The sequence below is a fragment of the Gorilla gorilla genome, chromosome 6, assembly GCF_029281585.2.
Source record: "Gorilla gorilla gorilla isolate KB3781 chromosome 6, NHGRI_mGorGor1-v2.1_pri, whole genome shotgun sequence".
In the NCBI taxonomy this organism is placed as follows: domain Eukaryota; kingdom Metazoa; phylum Chordata; class Mammalia; order Primates; family Hominidae; genus Gorilla; species Gorilla gorilla.
Window position 1 is genome coordinate 39,924,965 of NC_073230.2, and position 10,444 is coordinate 39,935,408.

Sequence of the window (10,444 nt, forward strand, 5' to 3'; positions counted from 1 at the left end):
ACTAAGTGGCAAACTACAAACTAGGGAAATTATTAGCAAAATACATGACTAAGAGAAACCCATCAAGAATTCTTACAAATTAGTAAGAAAAAGACAAACATCTCAATGGCAAAAGCCTCAACAGATAAGTCATTTACAAAATACAAATGAGATCAAAATTAATCAAGAAAATTTTAGGCCAGGCCTGGTGGCTCATGCCTTTAATACCGGCACTTTGGGAGGCTGAGGCAGGTGCATCACTAGAGGTCAGGAGTTCAAGACCAGCCTGGCCAACAAGGTAAAACCCCATCTCTCTAAAAATATAAAAATTAGATGGGAGTGGTGGCGCCCACCTGTAATCCCAGCTACTCAGGAGGGTGAGGCAGGACAATCACTTGAACCTGGGAGGTGGAGGTCACGTTGATATTGCGACACAGCACGCCAGCCTGACCGGAGGTTGCAGGGAGCCAAGATCACACCACTGCATTCCAGTGAGACTCTCCAAAAAACAAAAAAAAAAAAAAAAAGGAAAAGAAAATTTTAGACATGCCAGGTTTTGCTTGTAAAAATGGCAAAGAGGAGAGAAGGTAGAACACAGCTAATGCTGGGAAGGATATAAATGGTACTATGAAACACTCCTGGCAAAAATATACATTGGCACAAACTTTTTCTTGGCAACACAATATATACCCTTTGATCTTACACATTTTTGAGTTTATTCGAGAAAAATACAAATGTATAAAGATCTAGTTAGACTACTGTGGCCAGTAAGAATAGGCTAAATAATTTATAGTAAATCCATTTAATACTATGTACATATTAATGTTGAAATATTTGACACAGAAAGATATTCACCATTTAAATTCAAAAAATGACTTAAGTGGAGGGTAAAAACAGTATAATCAGGATGAGCAAGTAAAATACAATGTGTACTGAGAGTGAACTGAGAAAGTCTATGAAGACATACAGCAAAGCATGATCAACCTTCTCCTTTTTGCTTACCTACAATTCTACAATGTGCATATATTACCTGTTTGTTTTTAATAGGAGTTCTTTGACTTAATTTATACAGTTCAATGATCTTATTATCAGTTCCTTGATTTGACCTGAGTCCTGGAGTTCTTAGCTGTTTTTAGTGTCCTTTATCTTAAAGCTCTGTCTCCACTCATTTCCTGGCAATTCAGTAATAACTACATTAAGGTAATAACCTTCTGAACCAATTTTATAAGCAAATAGATAAAATTTCTAACTTTAGGGTAATTCCAATAGATAATTCCTGCATTTCTACAATGTGCATATATTACCTGTACATTGTTTGTTTTCAATAGGAGTTCATGGAATTTGAAATCAGAAGAAAAATCCTCATTACAAAACAACAGCATTTTAATTGAATTTTCTAAGTGATCATTTCCGGTTGTTTAAATGCACCTGTTCAAATCAAAGTTCATCATTTTGTTTGGAACAACTTTTGTTTGAGAATCAAATGGTCACGTAAATGAGAAAACAAATAAGCATATAATGACAGAAAAGTAAGTGGCAAAATAACTACAAACTTTGTTCCACTGGCTACTGCAGTACAATAAACAAAATGACAGTTAACCAAAAACACCTTTATTTTCATCTACAAAGAAGAAGCTCTTTTCTTCTTTTTCCAGGATAATCATGATTAACTTACAAAAATGGGTATACATCTTCAAAGCACTTCCCTTTAACGGGAAACTTAGCTTTATGGGATTTAAACATTAGAAAGTGGGGAAAAAAATTCCATTTTCTTGTCATTATAAGACAAAACAAAATCTAGTGTAAGTCAAGGAAACTCATTCACACTTCAGGTCCTTCTCCTCCAGGAACCAGCTGCATAAAGAGGAAAAAGAGTTTACTAATAACACTACCACCATGTCATCTAAAAACCCCTTGCTCTTCATTAAGCCACCTTTGCCTGTCCCCTGCACTCCACATTCCAATTTTCTCCAGATTGTCAGTATCTATTTCCAATTCCCAATGCCATCAATTAACACTTACTATCTCAACAGCGATTAAAAGTTCCAAGCAAACTAACCTTTAGACCCAATAAATAAAGCCTCTTCAATAGCTGAGCTTTAGGACCCTGACCACAGAGAACCCCTTTCCCATCTTATGCACCACTGGGCCATGATCATTTAGTCAAGCAAGCAACATTAAGGTTAGTTCTGTAATCACTGCCCCCCAGAAATGGGCTCCCATCAAAATAAAACAGTTTCAATGTGTCTTACCATTGTTATATTATTTCCATTTAGCAAAATCTGATCTAATTTAGTAATCCTTCTTCCTTCTGGTGTGATTTCACTAAATGAATAGATAAAATACAGTCAGGATAAACAGTGAAAATCAAAGCCAACATTTTGGAAATACTTACCCTCCCTAAAAAGGTTATCCTTGTATACAAATTACACTGAGGTTGAGCAATTATATCCACAATTTTCAGATACAAAGGTTGTCCACTAGGTAATGTAACCTTCATTAAAAGCAACAGAATGAACTCACTTACCTAAGACCCACGTCTATCAGACAGAGCTTCATAAAAAGAAGTGAAAGCTTGCCCAGGAGATCAAATATGAAATGAAATGTTTTTTGGGTCTTTTTTTTTTTTAAGAGACAGGGTCTTGCTCTATTGCCCAGGCTGAGTACAGTGGTACAATCATAGTTCACTGCAGCCTAGAACTCCTGGGCTCAAGGGATCCTCACCCTCCAGAGCAGCTAGGACTACAGCTGCCCCCCACCATACCCAGCTAATTTTTAAAATTTTTATAGAGACAGGGGTCTCCCTTTGTTGCCCAGGCTGGTCTCAAACTCCCAGGCTTAATCCTCCTGCTTTGGCCTTCCAAAGTGCTAGGATTACAGGAATGAGCCACCATGTCCAGCCTAAATGCTCTTACTATCAGTTCCTTGATTTGACCTGAACCCTGAAATTCCTGGCTCTTTTTGTTATCTTCTACCTTAAAACTATGTCTCCACTAATTTTCTAGGCGTTTACTAATAATTACATTAAGGTAATAACACTCTGATCCAATTTTACAAGCAAACAGATAAAACGTCTATCTTTAACGTTATTCCACCAAGAGGTAATGTTTTCTCATAAATAATTTAACTCAAAAGTAGTAAAACTGTCTTTAATTAAGAAGAGATTCCCCCCAATTCTTTAACACTACTCACAACTCAGTGACATCTTCCAGTACCATATCTGAAATTTGTTGTTAAGAAAATAAATACAAAATTTACTCTAGCTTCTGCCTTTGTTCAGCTTTTTTTATTTTTTGTTTTTGTTTTTGTTTTGAGACAAAGTCTCGCTCTGTCATCCAGGCTTAAGTGCAGTGGTACAATCACACCTCACTGCAGCCTCCACCTTTTAGGCTTAAAGGATCCTCCTGCCTTAGCCCCGGAGATTAGCTGGGCCCACAGGTGTACGTCACCATGCCCAGCTAATTTTTGTAATTTTTGTGGAGACAGGGTTTCATCATCTTGCCCAGGCTGGTCTCAAACTCCTGGGCTCAAGGGATCCACCCACCTCGCCCTCCCAAAGCGCTGGGATTACAGGCGTGAGCCACTGGGCTCGCCTGTTCAGTTTTAATTATAATGTTTAATACAATGGCTCAAATTCAAACTGCTTGTTGTTGATAGGAACTTTACCGTCTTTCAATACATACCTCTTAAAACATTATCATAAGTTCCCTGAGAATGAACTGATTTTTATTATAATAATCACAAATATACTGATTGTCTATAGTTCTTATGTTATTACTTAAGAAAAACCTATACCACCACCACCTTTTAAAAGGATACTGACAAAGTCATCAAATCCTAGAAGAGTACCAACAATTTCCTTATCACTCTTCATCACGATGTGAATTCTTGATCCTATACATTTGTCCACAAGCTCTGAGGAGGGAAAAAATATTATTTTACCATTCATTATTTCAACAAATATTTGAGTGCCTACTGGCACTCTTACTTGCATATAGTGAAAGAAAAACCAGGAAAAACATTCATTCAATAACTTTAGGTCTTATAATACAAATCTCAGTTCAAGCACAGCATCTGGCACATAATGAGCATTCCAAAAGAGTCTGTGGCATGAAAGAATGAAAACTTTTCAATCACGGCCACGACCACTAGTTCAATCACTCTTCACCAACTACAAAAATATAAGAGGAGATAGGTATAATTATATTCACCGGAAACTCTCCGGTCACTGCTTCCCCTCCCCAACTCTGTCTATCCGCTGTGCTCTGACGGTAGCTTGAACATCTCTTTAGCTAGCCTAAACATCTCTTTAGCTAGCCTAGCATTATGTGGCATTATGTCTACTTGTCCAGTGTTCTCTCCTCCACTGGCTTGTGTGCTATTTGAAGGCAATGGCTATGGTTTAAGTTTATCATTGAAAAATGCCCAGGCACGGTATCTAGTGTATAGATACTCAGTTCCTACCTATTGAATGAATAAATAACAAACAGAGCTGGTTTCCAGATTCCTCATTTAAGGCTCATTCCGGATCAGGGTGTTAGTGTCACTAACCAACCACATACATAACATGGTCTATCTAATCTGGGGATCGTAAACGCCAGGCTGAGAAGTGGGCCTACTACCTATAACCCTGCAGAGGCGGGCTCACAACAAAGGATGCCGACGACGCGTTCACTAAATGTGGACCTTTTCCAGTGAAGGTCTGGTTTGAGAAGTCAAAGTCCTTGCCTGGAGGAGCCCGACCACGTTAAAGAGCAGGGGCGGCCTGCTGTCGCGAAGACTTGGAGCTCAGAGTCGAACCGCATTTGGTCTTATACATTTCCCCACACTCGGCCAGGGCCTGCCTCGGAACAGCCCCTCGGCCCCCAATCCTGAATGTCAGCTCCCTGTTCCTGCTCCCCAAAGGACGGCGATTACCTAACGGCAGCAGCTGCGACGGGTTGGTAGTAGCGTTAGCCGCCATGGCTACGCCGGAAGTGGCCTGCCTTCATTGATGGTGGGACGACTTTGAAAAGCGCGCTTCCGCTTTTTCCGCAGCCCAAACAGGCTCGACCAATCTGAGGCCGAGCGCACGATCTAGTCAGCTGCGTGGGTCGCGCTCACTGGCTTTTTTCCCCGGCAAGTGAGATCCGGTGAAATATTTCCTGCCCACTGGACATTTTACCATCTCGGCAGATACCCATTCTGCCCTTGAAGTTTTGGAGAGACGTTGAAGATATTTTGCCTTGTGAATAAATTGTTCCTGTAACCTTTGAATCGTCTTCCCCCGTAAAGTTGCATTTCCTTTCAAGCCAGAATCTTCAAACCAGTATAAATCAATTCGTATTTCCTGCCATCAATTAACTGTTACAATTTTCGTTACAACTACTCATTAAGGAATCTATTGTTTCTTTTTAAAGTCCAGTGGATTGAAAATCTGCAACTAGCATTTTTTTTAAATTTTTCTTTAGTGAGGATTTAAGATATGTTTTTTAAACTTTTTACTACTTTAATTCATCGTTCTTATCTTTTTATGTCTGGTAGTCTTATTTATTATAGGCTTTTAAACTCAGTTTCTTCAACAATTCTTGTCTCACAGGCAACCACCAGATGTCACTCTAAATTATTCCAGAAGTGGAAAATCATGCTTTCCACTTCTGTGTTGAAAACAGCAAAGTATCGGCCCTAGTCTGTTTTATATTTGTGTCCTAGGAACTTAAACCTGAACAGTCTAGGTCAGGCGCAGTGGTAACGACTGTAATCCCAGCACTTTGGAAGGCCGAGGCGGGCGGATCACCTGAGGTCAGGAGTTCGAGACCAGTCTGGCCAACATGGGTGAAACCCCGTCTCTACTAAAAATACAAAAATTAGCTGGGCGTGGTGGCATGCGCCTGTAGTCCCAGCTACTCGGGAGGCAGAGGCAGGAGAACTGCTTGAACCCGAGAGGCAGCGGTTGCAGTGAGCCTAGATCATGCAACTGCACTCCAGCCTGGACAACAAGAGCGAAACTCCGTCTCAAAAAAAAAAAGCTAAACAATAAACACGAGCGGCCACAAAGAACGTCATTCATTCATACAACAAATGGTCATTAAGCACCCAACATTCCTTCATAGACTGAGTTCCTCAAGGCTGAGAATTATGGGAAGCAGTAGTTTACCTGATTAAATTTCTTCATTTTGAATTAAATGACTTTGGTTCAAATTCCATGGTCAGTTATTTGACAATGGGCAGGTTATTTTAACTTTTTAAGTCTCAATATACCCATTGGAAAAAATGGGGACAATAGTATCTACTCATAAGATTAATGTGGAGATTAATTGAGATAATCTATGAAAAGTAGTCAGCATAGGACCTGGCACATAGTAAGCCCTTTTAAACATGAGCTGTTATTACTTATCCTTGTTTTCTAATACATGATGTCTGGCTCAGAGTGAAGCTACATAAAGCTAGCATTGCTAGCTGGTTTTGCATTCATCTTATTTTTATAACCAGACATAAGCCACTTTAAGGAAGCAATTTCTTATTTTATACACTGTGCACACTTCATTTTCAGGCACACTGTAGGGTCTAATGAATATTCTTTAAATTGATTCTCACTATTTCATTCACACCCATCAACATTCTCCTTACTCTTCATAAGATTTTAAATACAAAGTAATGCCAGATTTGTTTGTGACGCTTCTTTCTTTCTCTTTCTCTTTTTTTCTTTTTGTCCAATCCTCATTTGGTTGAAAACCACCTCTTTTCCTGGTTTTCCTTTTCTATTCCTATTTTATTTTCCCCATACCATACTGACAGTATGGGCGAATTCAAAACATTGTTGTTATTTGATAGAGTTTTTAAAAATTAGAAAAATAGGCCGGGCACAGTGGCTCACGCCTGTAATCCCAACACTTTGGGGGGCCGAGGTGGGCAGATCACGAGGTCAAGACATCAAGACCATCCTGGCCAACATGGTGAAACCCCATCTCTACTAAGAATACAAAAATTAGCTGGGCGTGGTGGCACAGGCCTGCAGTCCCAGGTACTCAGGAGGCTGAGGCAGGAGAATCGCTTGAACCCGGGAGGCAGAGGTTGCAGTGAGCCAATCGTGCCACTGCACTCCAGCCTGGCGACGGAGTGAGACTCCATCTCAAAAAAAAACAACAACAACAACAAAAAAAACAAACAAACAATAAACATTAGCAATTTTGAATGCCACTAATAAAGAATAAAGAAAATCTCTTTAGAATCTGAAAAAAGGAACGATATATAGTTCACTTACATAGTAGAGTTAATGGGGATTTCAGGGAGTGGTATTTTTATTATTTTCTCTCCTGAGGCAAGACACAAAAAGGAAGAACAGGCCAATTCCAAATGGAGAGTTGTTACGAACTTGAAAATATGTCATAGCTCTATGTCTCAAGGATTTTTCTCCCTTTAAGTCTTAAATAGAAGACGTAAAATAGAATTTATAATTTATCATAAAATACATGTAACTACCGAAGGCTCTTCCCTGTATTATATGTTCAGAAAGGCATTTCTAATTTTCTCCCTCGAGTTAAATTAGAAATTTTATTATTTTCCCAATAGACATTTGTCCTTGTGGACAATATCTTGTTAATGAATTTATTCTACATTAATACAACTCATTTAAAACATAATGTAAGATGTGCATGGTGGCAGGCAACTGTAGCCCCAGCTACTCAGGAGGCTGAGGCAGGAGGATCCCTTGAGCCCAGGAGTTTGAGGCCAGCCTGGGCAACATAGCAACACCCCATCATATTTTATTTATTAATTTAGAGACAAGACCTCACTCTGTTACCCAGGCAGGAGTACAGTGGTGTGCTCGCAGGCTCAAGCAATCCTCCCATCTCAGCCTCCTGAGAAGCCAGTACCACAGGCGCGTGCTACCAAGTCTGGCTATTTATTTTTTATTATTTTTTGTAGCGATGAGGTCTCATTACATTGCTCAGGTTGGTCTCGAACTCTTGGACTCAAGTGATCTACCCACCTTGGCCTCCCAAAGTGCTGAGATTACAGGTGTGAGCCGCCATGCCCCACCTATATTCTAAATTCTTAAGTGGCCCAATCTGTATATTTAGAGATGAAAAAAATCCTGGAAATTCCCTTGTTCACTTTCTGTCTCAATTTTCCCAGTAACTAACTTTTTCTTTCTCTCTCTCTCCCTTTCTTTATTTTTTTGAGATGGAGTCTCATTCTGTCATCTGGGCTGGAGAGCAGTGCAGTGACACCATCTCAGATCACTGCAACCTCCACCTCCCGGGTTAAGGTGATTCTCTTGCCTCAGCCTCCCTAGTAGCTGGGATTACACACACCACCATGCCTGGCTAATTTTTGTATTTTTAGCAGAGATGGGGTTTCACCATATTGCCCAGGCTGGTCTCCAACTTTTGGCCTCAAGTGATCTGCCCGCATCGGCCTCCCAAAGTGCTGGGATTACCAGCATGAGCCACCACGCCTGACCCTGTTTTTATATATATCTTTTTTTTTTTTTTTTTTTTTTGAGAGGAAATCTCACTCTTGTCCCCCAGGCTGAAGTGTGATGGTGCAATCTTGGCTCACTGCAACCTCCGCCTCCCGGGTTCAAGCAATTCTCCTGTCTCAGCCCTCCGAGTAGCTGGGATTACAGGTCTAATTTTTGTATTTTGTACTAGAGAGGGGGTTTTACCATGTTGGCCAGGCTGGTCTAGAACTCCTGACCTCAGGTGATCTGCCTGCCTTGGCCTCCCAAAGTGCTGGGATTACAGGCGTGAGCCACCACACCCGGCCCTTATATACATCTTTAAAAGGTGTTCAATTAGACAGTAATTTTAGCCATGCCAATTGTGGAAAATATCAAGACAGGTTATATCAAGAAAATATTAATAGTTAACACATCACACAGCTGACAGCTCAAAACAGTTAATATATTAAGAAAACAGTTAATATATTCTGCATACAGGGAGCAATATAGTTTTACACAGTTTTCTGAGCCAATGCCAATAATTTTGTAATACAGAAAAGAAATGTATAGCAGCATCTTGAAAAATGTCTGCAGTATTAGCATTAAAACAGTTCTACTGAATCACAGAAACTAAATTTGATTTAGGAAGCCTACTGTTTTTCTCAGCTATGCTTAGATTAGAACGGAGCTCCTTACTTTTCAAGACCAGAAGTGCAAAATATCACAGTTACTGTAGTAATCTCGAATTCTATTTGAAGCAGACACCTATCCTTTAGGTTATTTGAAAACTGTCCTAGATAAGACTTGTTAAATCTTTTCTATAATGCACTTTAAATTGACATGAGATTCACTGCTTAAAAAAAATTGTAGTACAATCAGTAAAGGAATTAAAAAACCCTGGTGACAACAGAGCCCATATATTTTGTATTGACCAGAGTATTACACCCAAAATGAGATGGAATGAAAAGAATATTCTTATAAAATCGCAGGACTAGAATAATCATTTTACACGTATCCAAGTAAACTTCCTTTGTTGTCAAGGATATTCTGTTTCAGGTTTTAAATGCGTCTCAGATTCCTACACATATTATTTAAACGAAGAAAAAAAAACTCTAGAAAGAAACAAACAAGAATTCTCGGGTAAGCAAGTAATTTAAAGGCTGAATACACAGATACGCAACCTCACCAGTATGCTCCATGTTACTACATATTTAAGAATAGGGACGGGGGCCACAGGCAAAGGCAAGGAGGTGAAGGAATCGGACACTCGGAGAGTGAACCGAAAAGATGTGAAAAAGCAAGGAAAACAGAAGAGAAGAGGGAAGTGGGAAAACTTTGAGGCAAAAGAGAAGGCAAAAGAGAAGGAAGTGCTTTGAGATTGAATCCAGGGAGGAAAAAGCAGGTGTGCCACGCCGCACCTCCAGGTCCCGCGGACACCACAGGCTCTGCAAGCCCAGCCGCCCGGGTCACGTAAGCCCCACCCCGCCGCTCCTCGTCAAGTCCACCCGGCCCCGCCCGCCCCCCCGGCCCCCCCGGCCCCCCCGGCCCCCCGGCCCCCCGGCCCTCCCCCCGCTCCTCCCGCTCTCCCCGCCCCACAGAGTCGATCTCTCCTCTCCTAGACCCGCCCCGCTCCCCCAGGCTCCACCTCGGCCTCTCAGACCCCGCCCCGTCAGGGCCCTCCCGGCCTTGCCCAGCCCTGCCTCGCCGGCGGCGGCCGCCGTGTCAGGTGACAGCCCGGAAGCTGCGGAAGCGGATGAGGGAAGGGCGGCCGTGGCCCTGGGGGCGGCGGGAGCTGCTTTGCCTCCACCGATCTCCCTGTGCGGCCCTCATGTGCTGTGCTCGCTGACACCCGAAGTCCGCGGCTTTCCGCACACGGTGGGGTCGTCAGACCCGCTGCCCTTGGCGGTCGAAGTCGTCGTGCGGGCCCGCGGCGGCCGCCCATGGAGAAGGCCAGGAGAGGCGGGGATGGCGTCCCCCGGGGGCCCGTACTGCACATCGTGGTGGTCGGATTTCACCACAAGAAGGGCTGCCAGGTGAGGA

At 41.8% G+C, this 10,444-nt stretch overlaps 2 protein-coding genes across 7 annotated transcripts in view; one reads left to right on the forward strand and one right to left on the reverse strand.

Moving 5' to 3' along the window:
- Window positions 1-1,574: 1,574 nt before the first annotated feature.
- Window positions 1,575-9,894, reverse strand: LSM5 (LSM5 homolog, U6 small nuclear RNA and mRNA degradation associated). Of its 3 annotated transcripts, none has more exons than XM_004045285.3 (5): window positions 9,823-9,894; window positions 3,799-3,894; window positions 3,172-3,199; window positions 2,232-2,304; window positions 1,575-1,833 (listed from the first exon to the last, which is right to left on the reverse strand). In XM_004045285.3, exons 2-5 carry the CDS (start codon window positions 3,851-3,853, stop codon window positions 1,801-1,803), a joined length of 189 nt encoding a protein of 62 aa, XP_004045333.1. In that variant the 5' UTR covers window positions 3,854-3,894; window positions 9,823-9,894; the 3' UTR covers window positions 1,575-1,800. The 3 variants fall into 3 exon arrangements, with proteins under 3 accessions (XP_004045333.1, XP_004045331.1, XP_055203509.1); XM_004045283.4 differs by lacking the exon at window positions 9,823-9,894 and adding an exon at window positions 4,897-5,346; XM_055347534.2 differs by lacking the exon at window positions 9,823-9,894 and adding an exon at window positions 4,708-4,865.
- Window positions 9,623-10,444, forward strand: part of AVL9 (AVL9 cell migration associated) — a 91,842-nt gene continuing 91,020 nt past the window's right edge. Inside the window, exons 1-2 of one of the 4 annotated variants that reach the window (XM_004045289.5) lie at window positions 9,623-9,874; window positions 10,024-10,437. In XM_004045289.5, coding sequence (XP_004045337.2) covers window positions 10,345-10,437 — 93 coding nt within the window. In that variant the 5' untranslated portion in view covers window positions 9,623-9,874; window positions 10,024-10,344. Of the gene's footprint in view, window positions 9,875-10,023; window positions 10,438-10,444 lie in introns of those variants that run through there. The other 3 variants (XM_055347520.2, XM_055347521.2, XM_055347522.2) reach the window with 3 other exon arrangements.

Excerpts from the sequence above, each read along its gene's own strand:
- LSM5 (XM_004045283.4), bottom strand. The coding sequence starts at position 4,942 with ATGGCGGCTAACGCTACTACCAACCCGTCGCAGCTGCTGCCGTTAG. Across the intron at positions 3,200-3,798 it reads AGGATTTGATGACTTTGTCA|ATATGGTACTGGAAGATGTC; the intron begins GTATCCTTTTAA and ends AACAAATTTCAG. Across the intron at positions 2,305-3,171 it reads CTGGAAGATGTCACTGAGTT|TGAAATCACACCAGAAGGAA; the intron begins GTGAGTAGTGTT and ends CTATTCATTTAG.